Genomic DNA, 20,354 nt, shown 5'->3' with positions numbered 1-20,354 from the left:
TTCTTATAACAAGAAGATAAAAAAAATTAAAATTAATTATTATTCCTAATTCAAGCGAAACTAGTCGCGCGCGCTCACTTATTCATTCATCGATTCAAATCTAGGGTTACTATGCACGAGTGGTATCGGTGACTTATCGCCTATTCCTTTAGGAAAAATATGTTCTTTTCGGGGAAATTGACCATGGCAGTCGGTCCAATCTACACACTGATATTTTCGACCTAAGAACATCTTCAGACAAAAACTAACCATTCTATGAATGCTCAGGGTTATCCCTGAGGTACTGAACACCAATTTCTCCAATGCCTTAGAGCTGATTGGGTTTATCGTCGTTTTATAGTTACAAAGTTTAGGAGAAAACTTCTGTCCACATATATATGTTACATACCATAACTTATACTCTGTCGCAAATCTGTGCAAACTAGATGATCAACTGTGTATTTTTGTTGATGCACTTCAGCTTCCGTCCCGCTTTTCTTTTTTCTTTTTTTTTTTTTTTCATCCTCCTATAACCTTTTTCTGTTTATGTGTTAACGTCAAACAAGTACCGCATTGATTCTTTTCGCTTTTGGAAAAATTCGAGCTCATGAAAAGGATGAAGGCCGATTAACAGCCAGACAAGGTTGATTGAATTCGATAAAGCTGTTAAAAATTTAGAAGAACAGCGAAGGTGCAGTGTTAAATTACCCACGAGATGGTGGAAAGTCCGAGATAAAAAATCAAGAATACATTAAAGAAGACGTCTGACAAACAACAAGATCTTAAAAACTTGCATCAGAAAGCTGCCAGTAACATGAAAGCAATTCATTTTTTTAAGGGAACTTAAAAACGTAAACATAAAGAAAGGAAAATAATGGTAACAAAAATGCAAGGAGATAATGCAATAGCTGACCTTGAGGAGTACTAAGAACTCGATGGTTATATTGGAAGGGTTCAAAAAGTATACCCTCCCTCCCCATTACACTCATGAGTGACCAAGTAACAATGTCATTTTCAAAAAATCACACTTACTATATTTAAAAAAGTAACAAAGAAAAAGATAGGAATGAAGGGACACATACATCACAAGGGATAAAAAAATTATCCCCTTCAAGTTTAGATTGAGTTTGATGGTGGACAAGCAGTGGTGCTTTTTCATCTTCAAGTTACATTATTGTAATGTACTGTATATAATAGGTATATGTATTGCATTCCAACTCCACATAGAAATGGGTTCCAATACGCGACTTTACAAATACTGGAGTCAATATTAATGCTGGGTTTGGCCTAGCCTGTACCAGGTCTCTCATGGGACATGTTGAATCGCGCGGTCTCGATCTTTGCACGAACCTGAGAAGTAGAAATCAATGGTTTTCGTTAAATTTGTTCCTCTCGGGTTGTCTACCGTCATTTTACAATTCTACGCAGATCGATGATATTTTCGGCCGATCATCAGAAATAAAATAGGCTTGCAAACATACAACTTTCATCTCACACAACAACAACAAATATCGAGGCCGCGCGAAACAACATATGAGGTCCTGGTACAGGGTTGGCCAATCAAAACATTCAATTGGACGCAGTATTAGAAAAGTCGTGTTTTCATTAGGGATCTAGGTATGCCCTACTCTTTCAATGTACATGTACTTAATAGCAATAAATACAGCGCACAACATGCACATTGACATGCAATATGTTCTATATGAAGAGTGCTCCCTTTCTTGAATGTACTTTACTGCTTCCAAAACGTGCTGTCTTATTCCAATTAACTCTATGGAAAAAGAATATCTAAACTGGTGATTCTTTCACCATTTGCACTATGCATTCAAATTAGTATGGTATTGCACGGCATGAAGAGAAAATTTGCCCACAGAAGATGAAGAAATCAAGATTTTCATAGTTTTAATAAAAGAGACACAAAGTTAAGTCGGTTATTTACTCGAAGAGTACTTCATTTCCCAGAGATTAACTGCTGCCAATACACTTGTCGTGAAGCGTGTTAAATTTCTGATAACATTTCTGAGGTCACTGAGGCAATAAGAAATTTCACACATGCACACGTGGTAAGCAAGTTTGACAGTTAAGACTACTTACTCACAGACTCAGAGCTGATCGAAAAGTACAAGAGCTCGGTCTTTTTCTCGAACGCAAAATCCAAAAAGTGAAAAAATACTCTTCCTGTGCGTTTCTTAATAGATAATGATCGATCGGCTGAACTTTTTACATGCGAAGCAACTCACTCGAAACTGCTCACTGTTCGCTCTTTCCAAGATGCTTCCCAGCAACTCAACATTTTTCTTCACCAAGCACACTCTCCAGTGCGAAAATTAACCTTGGATGACAATTTTCTGATCTCTGCCAGGAGTCATTTTATGTACACGACAAGTCAAAAAAGGATACTATGTTAGTTTCCCCAGTCTCTTGTTTAACTCACTTTTAGCGTTATGGTCTTTACAAGTCTTAAGAAGGGTGCACTCGCGATCGAAGATATACCAAGCAAAGGAAGACAAGACGACATAGTCTGGTTCGTAAAAATTTACAACACTAAGCTACACATGGATTTGAATATTCTATCCGATTGTTTGGTTGTTCATTTTTGTCAAAATATTGCACAAAATCAACGTCACCATTCATTTGCACAACTATGCTGCAGAAAATAGTCAAAAGATGACCACAGTACTTGAATAGTTCTTTGAAGTTAACAACAATTTGTTTTGGCCGTTATAACTCTTCGAGAAATTTAATCAAAATTTGAACTAAAAGAATTTTATGGATTTATTACACTGCTGCCATCGACTCAAAATTGCTAGCCTCGCCGTATCAAGACGGACAAGTCGCTAAGAATTTTATTGAACAGCAGCATAATTCTTCCACGAGCCATGACGGCGATATTGAGCTTTGTTTCGATTTACAATGCACCTTTTTGACACTCTGGAAGACGTTAGAGCCCTTAGAAATACAATCTACATCGCAAATTCCAAACAAAAATATATTCACTCTCCTACCAAGAACTGTTACGGGATAATTTAGTGATTTTTTCCGTGTGTTTTTTTGGAGCCTATTTATTCGTTTTAGCCGTTTTAAATACGTGTAAGCTCATTCGTTGTAATGTTGTAAAAAAGATGAAAGCCAATAGTAAGTCCTTTCAACCACCAACTAGTACATTATCGAACGATTTTCTTTCAACTTTCCTTAGTTATTCCTAACCAAATATCTGTGTTAAAAATTGAAATAAAATAATTAGTCACCGTGCTTGTTTAAGAGGTACCATAAGCCAAACTTACCCCACTCACGCCTGCTCTGGCACTAATCATGCGTGTCCTTTCATCTGTTTATGGTACATCATGAGGTAGCTGGAAGCAAGGGCTTTTAAAGAAAGACTTTAAAATAAAAAGTCTCGAACGTCTGGAACAATTTGATATATGTTTTGTGGAAAAATCACACAGTTGTAAACAACATAAAATCAAACCGTTCCTCGAGTCTTTTCCCCCAAGGTCGTAATGTGCATTATTCATTCCTTTCGATGAATTTTTTTCTTAGTTTCTCTAATTTAAAATGGATAATTTGCACACCAAAATTATGCAATGAAAAATCTTGGTCACCATACTCGTTCTAAAGCCAAAGACAATCGCACCTCTTTACTTGGTCCATCAACTAAAAAAAAAACAGCACACTGTACTTGCCTGGTTACGTGATTTTTATGCGCATTACAGGATACGCAATACGGTACTGAGGAATCACCCCATGAGGGTCTCTAGCATCACTGTACTGTGGCCATGGCAACAGATGTCACACAAACACTCTAAAAATTTGCTTAACAACAACTTAACTTAAATTTTCCTAATTATGGAATCAACATTTTTGTAACCTTTTGTTATAAGCCACTTGCTTTGTATCCTTGAGAATATCGACCCTTGGCACGTACTTTCAAGACGCTTCGTTGATGAGATATATGTACATCGTTGCCTTCATTCGAAGAAAAAGAGAATAATTACAGATAAAGCGGTGGTGTATACATACAAGTCATACGATGGTTTAAAGCAAACCATCGAATAAGAGATTTATTATTCCACTGTCATTTCATTTTCCGCTAAAAATATAATGTTAAAAAATGGAAAAGAAGTTAAAGATCAAAGATTCCATTCGTATTTTAGCCCTGTATACAGTGTAATACCGTGGCATATTTTTGCGTGTTCCATTGGCCCGTAAGTGATAGTGGGATAATAATGAGGTGTATGGGTAGCTGAAAAGAGTCATTCCCGTCAATCTTTTCGACTGTGGATACAACTTTCTATTGTTATTGAATTCTCCCTACCATACTCGAGAAATCCACCCTAATCGTAATTTGAAAAACCAATATCGTGTTATAAATGAAGAAAAAGACCGGAGGTTTTGTTTATTCACCGTAGTGAATATATTAGCATAAAATGTTGCCGTTTGCGTATTTACGTCCTAAAGGGATCGAGACGTTAAGTTTCGACTTCAACGATAACCTCTGCATGGATGAATGCAATTAAGTTTTCTCATAGTTTTATCCAGCCGTTATCTGTTCAACTAAAGTTTTGTTGCAACCGTAAAGAATTAATCAGCCTCGCCCTCAAGTTGACTTCATCGAGGTATCTAATCAGAGTGAGGAGTTCTAAAGCTGAGCTATGCTTTCGTCAGACTTTTTGTACCGTACCGTTGGACTTCTCATCACCATGATTATAATAATGATGATCATCATCGTCATCACCTTACACGGCTCTCCGAAATTTGAAACTATACAAAGCAATCGAGATTGGCATTTCGAGTACTTTAGCTTCTAGGGGAAAATCCAGTAATAATTGAAAACAATTTTTTTTCAATTTAAAGATAGCTGATAAACATGATTTAACAGAATCTTTAACAACCTTAAACTATAACTTTAAATCGATCTTCTTTGTTTTTATTATTATTATTATTATTATTATTATTATCATTATTATCATCATTATCATCATTATCATCATTATCATCATTATCATCATTATCATCATCATCATCATCATCATTATTATTATTATAGTCACTACAATTTTCGTTTTAATGTCTGGGGTTTAAGGGTAAAAGTAACTACCCCTAAAAAACTGAAGCTCCCGATTTTGTGCGCAGGTTACACTTAAATCACTTGTCTAAAGATCCTGAGGATCAGAATAGATGGCATCCTGTGTAATAGTTAAGATTAATTCCTATCTTTTTTTCAGACGGCTTGATTACTTTGTGTCATGGATTTCCTACCAGGCAACCAGTTTTCTAGTAAACGCTTCGAGAAAAAAGAACGAGGAAATGCAGGAAATTCGTCGTCGCTTGGATGTTCTTAAAATACGACAAAGCAAGGATTTGATTGAGATCCGCGGACGTATTGATAATACCGTCCATGAGGCAGTGGAGACGCTTATTACGTATCTCAAGTCGGATGGTGTCCTTCAGAGATTTAGTGACTGGGCCCAAGATGAAGTTCGTGAAACATTTGAGAAAAAAGGGAGTGACGGGGTCAATCAGATGTTTCAGAAGAAACTGAGAGATGTTATAGATAAATGGGAAGAGGAAAAGTTCAAGGAAACCAAAGAATCCTTGTTGCAACAAATTAAGCACAGTTTTCATTCTTATGAAAGTCAACTTCGCAGTCTGAGAGGCAATGTCACAGGAGGTTTTCCTAATGTTCCTGGCATCGACCCTTTACCTGAAGGTGTCAGTTTCCTGGGTCGAGTTTTTGTGAAAATCAGCTGGTTCATCCACACCTGGGTCCTTCCTTTCAGTTGGATCTCTAAACCTGCATTCTTATCATCTAATTCTGGGGAAACATGGGAACAAATTCTTAGAAGCTATCTGTGGTTCAATTCTGAGACAAGCGATGCCATAAAGGAGCTGTCTGAGAAATACCTTAGCAAGGCCGCTGAAAAGGGTGTCCTCAAGCCTTTCGTGAAGAAAATACTACAAGAGGCCGAGCAGTATCTGAGCTTTATTGAGACCCAAGTTCCTAAGGAAATCGAAGCTGACAAGAGGTTGCTCGAGGAACTTTCCAGAGAAAAGCGCCCAGAAGGCGAGATAACAGCAACCTACCGACCGATTCTCGACGGCGCATTAGATATCCAAGAGAAACTAGCATTTTTTGGGCTAAGAGAAGTCGGTGCAGCAGATATCTGTAGTGAGTGGTTGGACTGGAATCAAGGGTCATATAAACTCGGCGCTGGAAAATTTTCCATTATGTACCGAGGAAAGATGACAAGGCATGGAGAAGAACATGCTGTGGCACTAAAGGTCTTCCAAGAAGTTCGCCTCGCCAAAAATGCAAGCCGTGTTATTCAAGAGGCAAATCAGTTGAGGTAAATTGTTCTAAATATGAGTCTGGAAAAAAGGCGAAAATATTTTCCTTGCCGCGCGTTGTCATGTTTGCATTGAATGAGCGTGTTTTATCAGAGTATAAAACACTGATCTGTACCCAAGCTGTCAGGCCATCTGCCAATTTGTACAATGTCTGACCAATTCCCGAACTTCTCACTAATCTCTTTTCGTTAACCGAAAGTAAAATTTCGGAATAAGCGAGTCAGTAAGTAGCAACAAAAGAACTAAACAAAGGTTTGTGAACATTCTACGCGTTGTAATTTACGTTATTATACCACAAGTAGAGACGAAAATCACTAAAGGGAAAACGAAATGGACTGTTCTAGGCTGAAAGGTGTTCACATTCAGTCAGACTGTAAGCTTACGGACGGTAATTAACAACAGACACACCTGAACTCGTACAGTATATATAGTTTCGTGTTTACAAACAAAACAGCAACGATGAAAAAATGACCAAGCTGGCGTTACTGTAAAAAATTTGTACAAATCATGGCGCCATGGCGACTGCGATCATGCTGTGTTCCATCGCGACCAGCTCATCATGGCGATCCGTCATCGTGGTGAAGTAAGCTTCAGAAATTAAATCGTCCGCCCGTCAAGTGGAGTAGTAAGGAACTTGCTCTGATATTCATTCGATGCGTTGAATAGGAGGCCATATCAGTCACAGGAGCCAATTTTACGGCACTGTTACAGTACCCCGAGAAGTCTTTTTATGTTTAATTTGTTCATTTCGCTCACACGCCTTGAGCAGTTTCTTTTCTAATTGTCATGTGAAAAACTTGCGTGTCTATATGAGCCACAATTCCGCCGAATTTTACCACACAATCACTCTTAGTTCTCTATTAAAGCAAAAAAACTGCATGCAAAAGAGATTAAATCGACCCGCCGACTATTAAAGTTTGGGAACTATTTGTAAATACATGCATAGTTCAGCACGTTTTTAAAGAGAAAACAAAAGATATATATATTTCATACATATTTTTAAATTACAACGTTTTTGAAAACGACATATATATATATATATATATGATGGTCATATTTTCAATTAACGATGCTCAGCTTAATTTTTTCGCTTGATTGCTATAACTCTCTTCATTAGTAAACTCGACCACCCCCACTTAGTCAAGTTTTATGGCACTGCAGTCGTCAATGAAAACCACGATTTAAAGGCGATTCTGGTGATGGAGCTGTGCAAGGAAAACCTGAGGAACCACTTCAAATCTAACCCAATATCAGTGCCCGTAGTATCTGGCGAGCGAAAACACGTACTTCAAGCTTTCAAGTGGGTGATGGAAATATCTTCTGCTCTCGACTACATACACCATAAGAAAGTTGTCCACAGGGATCTTAAGCTAGAAAAGATCTTGGTAAGGAATAGAGAAAAAAAAACAAGCCATTGTTTGTTTTACCAATCTCAGTTTCAGAAAATTGTGTAATACTGAAACATAAAGTTATTCTGTAGCCTGGGTGGACGTGGTGGAGGAATCCGTGGGGCCCCTTCACAATTAATTATTCCTAGAAGCCATTTTTGACATGTGTATGCTGCAAAATTAAATGTGGCAAAAAAAATATGATCAGTGAGTTTCGAGGATTTAATGAAAATGTAGAAGGTCTAATGTTGTTGGAGGGCAAAATTGTGCTAAAGGTGCGATGAAGGTAGGGCTACACCAGCCTGAGGTTGGGTGGACTCGTTATTATTGCCGAGCTTAGAATGTTTTATAACACTGTTTTTAAAACCTAATATAATTTTCGGTTGGAAATATTTCCTGACTGAATTTCATTCTTTTTACTATAACTCAAAAAGGTGTCTGAGGAAAAGTGAGTTAAATATACTTGTGCCAACTACGAATATCGTGAATTATATTATTTGAACAACTTTTTTTTTTCCCTTTTCTCTCCTTGCTATCGAAGTTATCAGAAGACAACGCAGTGAAACTATATGATGTCAGCAATTGTAAAGAAGTAGATTCCATCACAAGGAAGCACGGGGGAACTCCTCGATACATGGCACCTGAAGTCCTCCGTTATGAAATGAATGATTTCAAGGCAGACATCTACAGCTTTGGAATAGTGCTATGGGAGATCTGGTTTGGACAAGAGGCATTTGCATCTGTTGATTTACGAAACCTTCAACATTTCACCGACTTGGTTAGTGAAGGGCTTCGTCCAGAAGGAAAAGAGTCGAAGAAAACTCCATGCCACTGGAAAGGGCTCATGGAAAAGTGCTGGGACAGAGACCCAGGAAAACGTCCGACAGCTGGGGAATGTGAGAAAATAATAACCAAACTTTATAATGAATGGAGTGGTTAATTAGGAGAGCCATTCCCTAAATGATTTGTGAAGGCCAATGTCTTTCATTTATTGCTCAAATTTAGATAAAAAGATCGAGAATTTCTTTTCTTTTTTCTAACGGCACGTGAAGGCCAATCAATCTAAAGCAAGAACTCAAGTTTACTATCGTTTTTGTTACACGGATTAATTCCTTTCTTGTAACTAAGTGTTCGTCTGCTGGCTCCTCAAGTAAATAAATCACGAGGTCGAGTTCTTTCACTAGCAGACTTCTGTTTTTACCGCCTTATGCGAGAAATTTCTACTCTCGCTTTCATGAATGCCTGCAAACCCAAGATTTATTTCAGTCTTGGAAATAACCTTTGAGGCATGGGTAAACATTAGACGAAGAATGACCTTACAGGACAAGCAAAACTGCGAATAGCTAAGATACCAAAATGATCAATTTACGGTTGGGCGTGCAGGGTGTTGATAAGGGAAGAAGAGAAACTAGTAATGCAATTGGGTCGGCGGGTATTTTTTGTTTGTTTAGGTAGCTTTTCTGCATTGACTTCAAATGCAACCCTTGATATAAAAAAGAGAACTGAGATGGTTAACTATATCTTAATGAAACTTTGGAAGATTTTTGAGTTTGCACCATACAGTATGCAGTCAAAGTTACGGTATTGATGTTACTTCTTTCATGGAGTTTGATTTTATTTACTCGTTTTTTCAAGAGCACCATTTGTTAGTATGAGAATGTACGTTTATAAGGGGATGGCTTAGTTAGTGATAGTTAGTTAGTGATACCTTCAATAATCACAGGTCCCGTAAATTTTTCATCTGATCTTGTCAGCGTCGGTGGTCGCATTTCAAGTCTTTGTAGTGAAGTATAGCACTTTTTCCTACGTTCGAGGGTTCAGAGCTAGAGTGGCTTAAGTTATCGATGTGTGCGACTCAAGTCTGTTTATTAACTTTGTCCTTAGTTTAAATGTTTTGCGATGTAGAAGCTGACATTTATCAGAAAAAAGTAACGACGCTATTACGCAATATTTTCCTGTCTTTAATGGTACCTTGCAATTTAGCGAGTGAAGCAATAGGTACGTAATGAGAAGTTGTTTAACTTTTTCGTAGTCTCGGTCTCGCACTTTCAAACCAGGATCTCTGCCTCAGGCGAGTCTCGGATGTAACTCTAACTCGCCAACTCATAGTCTCTCGCCTAGGTCTTCCTCACCTTTTCAAAAGCTAAAGCGTTTTGCACTGGAGATCCTTCTCAGCTCAAGGAAGTGAGATAGGGACAATTTAAAAGAGCTGTTTGCTTTCTTGACACCTCCACGTATCCTTCTTATAATCTAATCTACTATTACCTAATCTTTTTAGATTAGTTTTTGTATATCATTGGTTTTTTAACAAAGATGCTAAGTCATCAGGGAAAGGTAGGGAGTACTGAAGGGAAAAACTTGATAGGAAGAGGGTCATACCATCCAAATTGATTGAGAAATGATCACGAGACACTCTCAGGACTTTCTAGTGACCTACATTGCATTAGAGAGCCCATTGCAGCAAATTCACGAGTTTTAATGGGGAATTTAAAGTCTCTGGCGACAAGTATAAGACGGCATGTGTTTCCGGACCTGACACACTCAGCAAGTTCGACCCTCCTCCTCCCTTCCTTTCCTTCTATCATTTTGTGTGTTTTGCAATATGAGCACTTTGTGCCTATTTTCATTATGCCTTAGCTTTTCTAGCGCTTTAAAAAAGGAAGATCGTTGGATCATTGCTTTATTTGAAAGTTTTTTAATGATTAATTATATTAGATGTTAGATGTTAGTCAAGGCAATAAATCAGCCATCCTGCTTGGTTAAAATTTATACCAACACAAACTTGATTTCTTATTAATTACAGCGTCCCTGTGGGATTAGCCCTTAACCCTCTTACCTACCAACCGCGCTCGACTTATAAATATCCTAATGTGATTATGCAACAGTTCAGTTGACCTCAGGCCCTGCTCTTGTGAGTTCCTCTGCTCATTAAATATATAGCTTTAAATATATACTTGGCCTCCACTCTTTCTTTCGCCTCCGATAATCGCACATGGTGTCAGAAGTGGGATCCTACAGCAGGAACAAGAAGTAGCGGAAAAGAAAGTTGTTTCCGACCTCATTTCACATCGCGTGAATGAATTCAAACGCTCAAGATCCAAACGAAGAAATATTCGAGGAATCAAGCACGCCAGTCACGTCACCACCCACAGACCCAGTGGAACCGAGTTCTTCAACGGCTTCACTACAGACGGATAACCCACAAAGTGGAAGCGTAAAAATGGCCGCAGCAAATTTCAATATTCCTCCTCCGGCTAAGTTTGATCCCAAAACAGACGATTGGGACCACTGGATAAAGCGCTACGAGTTATTTGAAGCAGCTACGGAACGTGATGAGCTGTCAGATAAAGTGCGCATCAATACGCTTATTTACGTAATGGGAAATAATGCCGCCGACATCTATGATAGTTTCAAACTGTCAGGTGAAGATATCCAGTACGCGAATGTCAAACAAAAATTCAAAGATCATTTTAAAGGAAAAGTTGCTTTAGTCTTCGAGAGAACACAGTTCGTAAGACGCTTTCAGCAAGACAAAGAATCTGTCCTCACCTTCATTGAAGATCTTCAGAGAAGAGCCGACCTCTGCTCTTTTGGGGACCTTCGTGACCAAATGGTGCACACTCAAATAATTGCTGGTTTGCGTGATTCTCATCTCAGGCGTCGATTGATGACAAATGACAACTTAACTCTGGATCAGGTAATTAAAGAAGTTAAATCCGCCGAAATCACGAAACATCATGATCAAATTCTTCAAAACCCCTCAAGTGCCGCTGACATATCGGCAATACATGACAGGAAAGTTCCAGAAAACAAACGTCGAAGTCCAAAACCCAAGCATTATGGAGTTTCTTCGAAAGCAAAGAAAACATCGTGTTACAGATGTGGAGCTCAGCCAGGTCACCCTCCTCAGCGTTGCCCAGCCAAAGATGCTACCTGCAATGCATGCAACAAAAAGGGTCATTATTCCAAGGTCTGCAAATCCTCAAAACAAGTCCATAGAGTTAATGATGATTCGGAAGAAGATGATATCTCTGTAATGACCGTCAACGAAGTCGTCAACACAATCGAAACATCGGAGAAATGGCGTACAAATCTATCGATAGGAAACTCCGAAGTAAATTTCAAGATTGATACCGGCGCAGATGTCACAGTTATTCCTGAAGAAGTCTTTCGCCAATGCAACTTAGGAAAACTACATTACACCTCCAAAAGACTCTTTGGAGCGGATCACAAGGGTCTCTGTGTAATAGGGACAATTCGTGACACTTTATCCCTAGGAGAAAAGTGCGTGACCGAAGATATTTACGTTGTTAAAGGCCTAAAAGAGCCTCTTCTGGGGCAGCCAGCGATTCAAAAGCTAAATCTATTGGCTCGAATCAATGAAATCCAAAGTCAAAGCTACGAAGAAAGTATTAAAGCGAAATATCCTCAACTGTTCCATGGACTGGGAGAACTTGAGGGAGAATATGAAATCAAGTTGAAGTCAGACGCTCAACCGTTTGCCATCATGACCCCACGACGTGTTCCATTACCAATGAAAAGCAAAGTAAAAGAAGAGCTTGCCCGAATGGAGAAGTTGGGAGTAATCAGAAAGGTTGACAAGCCTACAAATTGGTGCGCTGGAATGGTGACAGTACCTAAACCAAACGGGAAAATCCGAATATGTGTGGATCTGACAAAGCTCAATGAAAACGTTTGCCGTGAAACGTATCCACTTCCAAAGATTGAAGCCTTGCTAGGTGAAATTGGAGAGTCCACAGTGTTCACAAAAATTGACGCAAATTCCGGTTTTTGGCAAGAGAAGCTAGCAGAAAACTCTCAACTCCTGACCACATTTCTGACTCCCTTTGGCAGATATTGTTTTCAGCGACTCCCCTTCGGTTTGAAATCAGCACCAGAACGATTCCAAAAGAGAATGCTAAACGAGCTGGAAGGTTTAGAAGGAGTCATATGCATTATGGATGACATCCTCGTGCATGGAAAGACGCAAAAACAACATGATGAACGACTTGACGCAGTTTTAACAAGATTGATCAGAGCAAGAATCACCTTGAACCCAGAGAAGTGCGAATTTTCAAGGAAACAATTGAAGTTCGCGGGCCATAGTCTCAGCGCTCAAGGAATAGGCCCCGATCCAGACAAGACTGCAGCTATTGAAAAGATGGAGAAACCGCAAAATGTTGCAGAACTACGGAGATTCCTGGGAATGATCAACCACCAACAAAAGTTCATCGAAAATCTGTCTGAGAAGACTATGCCTCTTCGCGATCTTCTTTCAAGCAAGAACGAATGGCACTGGAGTCAAGCTCAAGAAGAATCTTTCACTCGCTTGAAGAAAGAAATGACTCAAGCGCCAGTTCTCGCTCATTACTGCTCCAATAAAGAAACTATTATATCTGCAGACGCGTCGTCGTATGGATTAGGAGCAGTCCTCTTACAAGTCCAAGAAGATGACTCAAAGAAGCCAATCGCCTACGCTTCGCGCTCTATGACGTCTACTGAACAAAGATACGCTCAGATAGAGAAAGAAGCACTCGCAACTACTTGGGCTTGTGAAAAGTTTGCCGACTTTGTCCTCGGTAAAGAGTTCCTTATCGAAACGGATCACAAACCGTTGGTGCCGTTACTAGGATCAAAATGTCTCCAGGACATGCCACCACGTATTCAAAGGTTCCGGATGCGACTTATGCGCTACTCGTACCAAATAGTCCATGTACCCGGAAAAGACCTCACCACAGCTGATACCTTATCAAGAGCACCACTTCACCGAAGTCTCACGAAAGACGAGAAGAAACTTAACGAAGATTTAAACCTCTATGTCTCACACATAGTAGAATGCCTGCCAACTACAGAGCGCCGCTTGCAAGAAATACGCCTTCATCAGGACGAAGACGAAGTCTGTTCAAAGCTTAAGCTGTTCTGCAGTGAAGGCTGGCCAGAGAAACATCACTTGAATTGTTCACTCCAACCGTACTGGCAGTACAGGGCAGAAATCACAGTTCAGCAGGGAATCCTAATGAAAGACGACAGAGTCATAATTCCCTCAGTGTTAAGACTCGATGTATTAGACAAGATACACACAGGTCATCAAGGCATCCAGAAATGCCGTGAAAGAGCGAAAAGTGGTGTCTGGTGGCCGAATCTCAGCAAGCAGATAGAAGATCTTGTCAGGGAATGCCCTACTTGTATCAAGACGAAAACTAATCGTGCAGAGCCCATGATTCCTACACAGTTACCTGAGCGTCCATTCCAAAAAGTAGGAACCGATCTATTCGAATGGAAAGGACAGGAATTTGTCCTCGTGGTAGATTACTTCTCGCGGTATTGCGAGATTGGCGTACTTCGAAAAGCCACCTCTCAAGAAGTAATCAATCACCTAAAAGCGATTTTCGCGCGCCATGGAATTCCAGAAACCGTGATCTCCGATAACGGACCGCAGTATTCCTCAGCGGAATTCGCCAAATTTGCAGAAAAATGGGGATTCACACACATTACAAGCAGTCCAAAATACCCACAAAGCAACGGAGAAGCTGAACGCATGGTGCAAACAACTAAAAACCTCCTTACAAAATCTGACGATCCGTATGAAGCACTACTCGCTTACAGAGCTACTCCACTGGAAAACGGATTCAGCCCAGCCGAACTATGCATGGGACGGCGACTACGCACCACCCTTCCAACTACTCCGTCTAAACTAACACCGCAATGGCCACAGTTAACGACATTGCGTGAAAAGGAAGCCAAGATTAAGACCGAGCAAATGAAAGAGTACAACCGACGACATGCAGTTAAAGAGCTCAGTAATCTGTCGCCAGGCGATCGTGTTTACATCCCTGATCGCAAAGAGAACGCGGTAGTAGTATCCAAAACACCTCAACCACGTTCCTACTACCTCGACACTGACAGCAACGCAACTGTTAGAAGAAACAGACGTCAACTCAATCCAAATCCTAAAGAAGCAAAGTACACAACGGAAAGCCCTCCACCTGATCCTCCCGAAATTTCCAAGGATCAGCCACCTATTCCGGCAGAGAAGAACGAAGCTTTTATGTCTGCCCAAAAGTCTTCCATTCCAGTTCCCGTTCCTGGAACCGCTACTCGTTCCGGAAGAAAGGTCAACCCGCCCAAGAGATTAGGTTTTGATTAGGACTGAATGAACATTTGCTATTAGTTTCATGATCAAATTACTTAATAGACTCGCTTTCCATTATTAGAAGACTTTGCACAGAGACATTCTTACAGTATCGAAATGTCTAGAAAGGGGGATGTGGGATTAGCCCTTAACCCTCTTACCTACCAACCGCGCTCGACTTATAAATATCCTAATGTGATTATGCAACAGTTCAGTTGACCTCAGGCCCTGCTCTTGTGAGTTCCTCTGCTCATTAAATATATAGCTTTAAATATATACTTGGCCTCCACTCTTTCTTTCGCCTCCGATAATCGCACAGTCCCCGCAAACAAAGATCGGTTAGGTTGGTTAGGAGCACATCCTCTTTCCTTTTCTTGCATTTCTGTGTTTTTTTTTTGTTTTTTGTTTTTTTTTCAGGTCTTCAAGGTTGCTCGTTTTTCGCTTTAGCGGAATGAGAACTTGGGAATCCACACGTCAAACATTCCTTGAATTTACCTTCATGACCAAATAAGATTTGTTTTACGTTCTTACGTCCTCATTTCTTGCTTCTGAAAGAATAGACTATGCTTCGAGAGGAACGTAGAAAAAATGAGATGTACTTAGCTTGATGAGGTCAAAAAGTGATGATTATTTTCCAGATAAAAAATAGCTTTGATAAAGTTTCAAATAATGCTTCATATGGAAATCTAGGGTTCAGAAGTGCAGAAATATTTGACATTTCGTACCTTTTCTAAAAACTTTTAAATCAATCGATAGGCTGGAAGTCGTTTTGACGCATGGTTGATGTGATTACTTGTTAGTAAACACGCCCAGATTTCGAACTAAAAAGTCGGCCTCAAACCAATATTTGCCGTACAAAATGTTATAAACCAGGTTTCCTTTTCTTTATGCAAGTATCAGCTTTGATACAAAGACAATAGGGACCTTACGATCCGACAACGGCGACGGCGACGTGGGACTTTTTTACTTCCGGTTACGTACTGCGCATGAGTAGATTTCTGAGACGCCGGTGTCCCTTCACGCGCGGACGTCTAGAAGCCTTGTTTGACGTTGTGCGAAAACGTGGAAATTAAAACCCAACTATGGCAAAGGAATCAAGGTAAAAACGAGACTTTGCGACTAAATTTAAAGAATACTAGTTTGTTTGAAATATCCGAAACGAACAGAGCGTGGAGTCTTTTGTATACGACCACAAACTGAATGGAGAGAGATTTGACTTATTTTGCTTTGTATTTGTTTGTGATTGTACTTCACTCGCTATCACTGAGCTTTGTTATCACTTACTTTCCAACTTTTTTCTCGATCAAAAAAAGAGAACAATTAAGCTTAATTTTATTTTGGGTTTACTAGGAAATAGTAGAGAGATTTTGTCGGCAGCGGTACTAGATTCGACCGATGCAAAGTTTATAAATACTTTCATTGAGATAATTTTCATTTATAATCGTAGATTAACCTTATTTTACAAGGAACTCACTCGCTGGGTTGAACAGTTATATCGACGAATTCCGATACCGCAAATATTGCTATATTTATAACTGAATCAAAAACAAATACAAAACAGAGACGTTCACATAATTTCCAATGTTTTTTAATTAAATAAGAATTATTTTACAAAATCCAAACTTTATTGATTGCCCAATATTTTGCTTCAAATGCTACACATTTTTTAGTAATTCATGACTGTTTTCATTTGAAAGCGTCCTTCCAACCTTAATTGTATGTTTCCCTCATTCGGAAGGCAAAGGATAGCCATCATGCATTCTCATGATCATTTCTTTATCTGTCAACAAGTTCAGCTAATTTATTGGAGGACTAAAGAAAACAAAGATATTGTCTAATATTATGATGATCTAGTTAATACCACCCAAAGCAAGTTATGTTATTTGTTTTAAAAATTTTGATCCTGATTAGGACCAAGTGCTAGTAAATCTCAGATACAATGATAGTTTTATTGTTAGCAAATTTTGCTGATATACTGATAGTTCTTCCTCATGAAGTAATTTTTGTTGCACTGCACTTTCAGTCAATTAATGAAATGGACTGAAGAACACGAATTGCTTATGTTGAGGGAATTGATGCTTTTGCAGCCATGGCTGCACAAGAACGGAACTGGTGCGAGAGGAGATGATTGGGAAAAGCTGGCAGTATCCTTAAATGCTATTCCTTATCCCCAATTCCGTGTTACTCAACGGTCTGTTCGTGACCACTATTCAACAATGGAAAAGAGAAGAAGGAAAAAAGTCAGGGAAGAAGACAGAGCCTCAGGTATTGCCCCTGAAGAGGACAAGGAACTAGATCAACTGTTAGATGAAACCATTGAACTCTTTGATGAGTCTGACAAAATCACAGATCAAACAAAACAAAAGCAGGAAGAAGAAGCAAAGAAAGCAGAGGAAATGCGGAAGAGATCATTGGAAACTTTTAAAGATAGCGCCAAAAGGAATGCCGATGAACAGCAAGGAGCAAGACCGAAAAAGGGTAGAGCTAGTGGTGCAAGCACTCTGGCTTACCTGAAGGATAGGGCAGAAGTAGAAGCTACTTTAAAACGTGATGAATTGGAGATAAAAAGGCAAGAGTTAGAACTGCAAGCAAAGGAGCAGGAAGGAAGACAACAGCAATTTGATATGACGAACAAGCAAACTAGAGATATTTAGCAGCTTCAGCAGCAGCAAATGCAGCAGTTTATGCAAATGAATGCAAACATGATGCAACAGCACCAACAACAAAAATTTGCACCTATGGAACTAATGAAAAAGTTTGCTGGGAAGTGATGCTGGTCAATCTCTGCAAGAAGTCATTTAAATGCACAAAGAGTTCACATTTTTATTAACTTGAACATTTTCAAGGAAGTTAAAAATTAAAGATTTATAATAATAATTACTTGTTTACATATATAGTTGTAAAGGAAATGTTGCTTAATTTTGCCAACCTTTGAAAGTCGCTGAATTGATGTTATGCCAGTATCAAAACTGGGGCTGAGCCTTTATCAAGGCAATAGGGCTTATCCAACTATAGAATTGCATTACTCTCTGTAAACATGCTCACCATCATTTGTTCTCATTTAATAGTTTGTTTTGGTGGCATTAATTTCACTTTAATTCCAATATGTTAGCCTTTCTCGATTGCATAATTTTTTTTTATTAAAAAGCAGTTCAATTTTCGAAAGGAAAAGTGTTATGTAACTTTTGTACAACCTGTTGGCAGACTTAGTGAAAATAATCCCCAATTTCTGGGGGAGAAACATCAAAGTAGTCTGATGTGGTGGATCCGTAACAACAAACACGAGCATTGTGAAGAAGGGCACATGTCACATACATTTTGCCAACAGCACTTAAACTTATTTTCAAGTTTTTTTTGAAGTCCAGAAATTTAAAATAATTTATTATCTCACCAAAAATCCATTCAATAGAAAATCTGACTTCACTCATAGATTCATTCCATGCAAACTGTGTGGGAGTTAGTCCAGCCCCTCGAAAAGGTCCTTGCAGATGTAGTCGAAGAGGATATGCCGGATCTCCATAAATACATAGGGGGTTCCCATTTGTGTCCACTGAAAATCGTTGCAATTGGTTTAACACTCCAGATCTAGCTAACATCCCACTGTCATGTCTCTTTCCCTCGACAGGCCCAAACAGGTTGGCAACAAGGCCACTGGGTGCTGCGATAGATTGAAACTTTATAGCATGGACTTTTTTGTGACCATTGTATAGGCACTTTTGGTTTTGTCCTGGTCGGCATATGGGCCTCACAGTACCGTCAACAAACCCCCAACAGTTGTCAAGAGCAGCTCCCCTGTTGTGAACTGCAACGGCAAACTCCTCTAAATGATCGGATCTTAACCAATCCTGGTTCAAATCAGTGAGAAGTCGGTTCCATATTTGATACATCTTGTTCATAACAGCATTTGAGATCATACACAATTGTGGTTCTGGCCTTCCAAATCTGGGTATCATGTCTACGTATCTACAGGGATAGACAAATCTTTTAAGAAAAATGCACAATGCCTCAACCATGTCGACATTTACACCATTGTAGCAAACGATCCGATCCGGTAAAGTAAACACCTCTGCCAAGTTGTAAATGTCATTCTTGCAAAATCTAAACTCAGTTTTACATTCATCATCGGTCATCTTGTCGAGATCGAAACACTCGTAGTTAGTGTACGGTAAATCCGGATTTTTAGGCTTGTGTAAATCGTAGAGAAGCACGAATTCTTCAGCGTTAATCAAACGGGAAGCATGAGCCAGGAGAATAGTGTCACGGAACTTTGGCATGGCTTTCTAAAAAACTTTCGTTGACTTAAACACGATAAACATCAATGACCGTCGTCAACGTTCTCGCTCGTAAAATTCGTAATCTCAATTTTGGCGGGAACGCCAACACGACGTGGCCCCGCTCGACCCAGACTTCTCACGTTGCCGTCGCCGTCGCCGTTGTCGGATCGTAAGGTCCCTATTAACAATCGCCTCGAAACGTTATTTTGAAAGCTGTATGTCCATTCGTTGTCTAGCCCCTCAGCACATTTTTTCAGCCGGTTTTTCCATTTATGCCTTTGGCAACTTTGCTCGTCATTGTGTCGTCCTCCTTAACACTCCACTGAGCGATCGAAATAAAAAAATAAACGTGTCTGGATTTAGTTACTTTTCCCGGGAAATCTTAATACATCCTCACTGACGCGAGGAGGCCCCGTTGTCCCTTACCTTTGCGTTTTCAGGAGGCGAGATAATCTCCTGGCATGGCGCGAGTTGTTTGCTGAAATCTCGCATTTGATTTTGGGCATGGGCAAAACACCAGGACTGGACCGTAGACTCTGGACTCTGGGTTCTACTTTGCATATGTTCTGTTGAGGGAGTGATTGATTTTAACCACTTTCTTTCTTTTCTCAGCCGATTTTAGTAGTACTGTACGGTAGGCCTTCTTCTTTTTCTATTTTTTTTATAATAAAGTTCGAATATAACGCGCGCTGTCATTGGTTGAAAGAGCGTGCTCTATGAGAGTATAGAGCATAGAACTGAGCTAAAGCTGTCGCGCCATCTGCCAAATCGTACTATGTCCGACCTTTTCCGGGACTTCTTTCTAGCTTTTCTTTCGTTCATTGAAAGTGAAATTTTGGAACAAGCGAGCAAAGGTTTGCAAAAAATGCCAGGCGCAGTAATTTACGTTACTGTAACGTGAGCAGAGACAAAAATCCTCAAAGATAAAACAAGATAGACAGTCCGAGTTTTTTTAACGGTTTTCACGCTCAGTTAGATTGCGAGTTTATGTACGGTAATAAAAATCAAACTCAGCTAACACTTGTATAATAATATAAAGTTTCGATTTCAAACAGAAAAAAACAGGAATGATGAAAAATATAACCTGGCCTAACTATTAAAATTCATACTAATCATGACGGTGTCAGAGCAACTTAAGGTCTATCGCGGCTAGCTAATCATGGCGATCTTCGGTCATCGCAATGGAGCAAGCCTCAGGAACTAAATCGACTACCCTTCGAGTGAAAAAATAAG

At 39.5% G+C, this 20,354-nt stretch overlaps 2 protein-coding genes and 2 pseudogenes across 2 annotated transcripts; 3 read left to right on the top strand and 1 right to left on the bottom strand.

Annotated features, from left to right (window-relative positions):
• LOC149044143 (uncharacterized) overlaps positions 1–20,354 on the top strand; it is a 280,943-nt pseudogene that overhangs the window by 256,257 nt on the left and 4,332 nt on the right.
• On the top strand, positions 5,212–10,509 carry LOC113664319 (focal adhesion kinase 1). Its single transcript, XM_089208722.1, has 3 exons — positions 5,212–6,326; positions 7,445–7,712; positions 8,257–10,509. Exons 1-3 carry the CDS (start codon positions 5,287–5,289, stop codon positions 8,653–8,655), a joined length of 1,707 nt encoding a protein of 568 aa, XP_089064848.1. The 5' UTR covers positions 5,212–5,286; the 3' UTR covers positions 8,656–10,509.
• Positions 15,915–17,618, top strand: LOC149044145 (uncharacterized; annotated as a pseudogene).
• LOC149044144 (uncharacterized) lies at positions 18,053–19,402 on the bottom strand. The gene has a single exon (XM_089208725.1). It carries the CDS (start codon positions 19,119–19,121, stop codon positions 18,054–18,056), a length of 1,068 nt encoding a protein of 355 aa, XP_089064851.1. The 5' UTR covers positions 19,122–19,402; the 3' UTR covers position 18,053.

The sequence above is a fragment of the Pocillopora damicornis genome, chromosome 6 (assembly GCF_964200805.1).
Source record: "Pocillopora damicornis chromosome 6, jaPocDami1.2, whole genome shotgun sequence".
NCBI lineage: Eukaryota > Metazoa > Cnidaria > Anthozoa > Scleractinia > Pocilloporidae > Pocillopora > Pocillopora damicornis.
The sequence above is the reverse complement of the archived record's forward strand: the minus strand, read 5'-3'. Positions and strand labels throughout refer to the sequence as shown.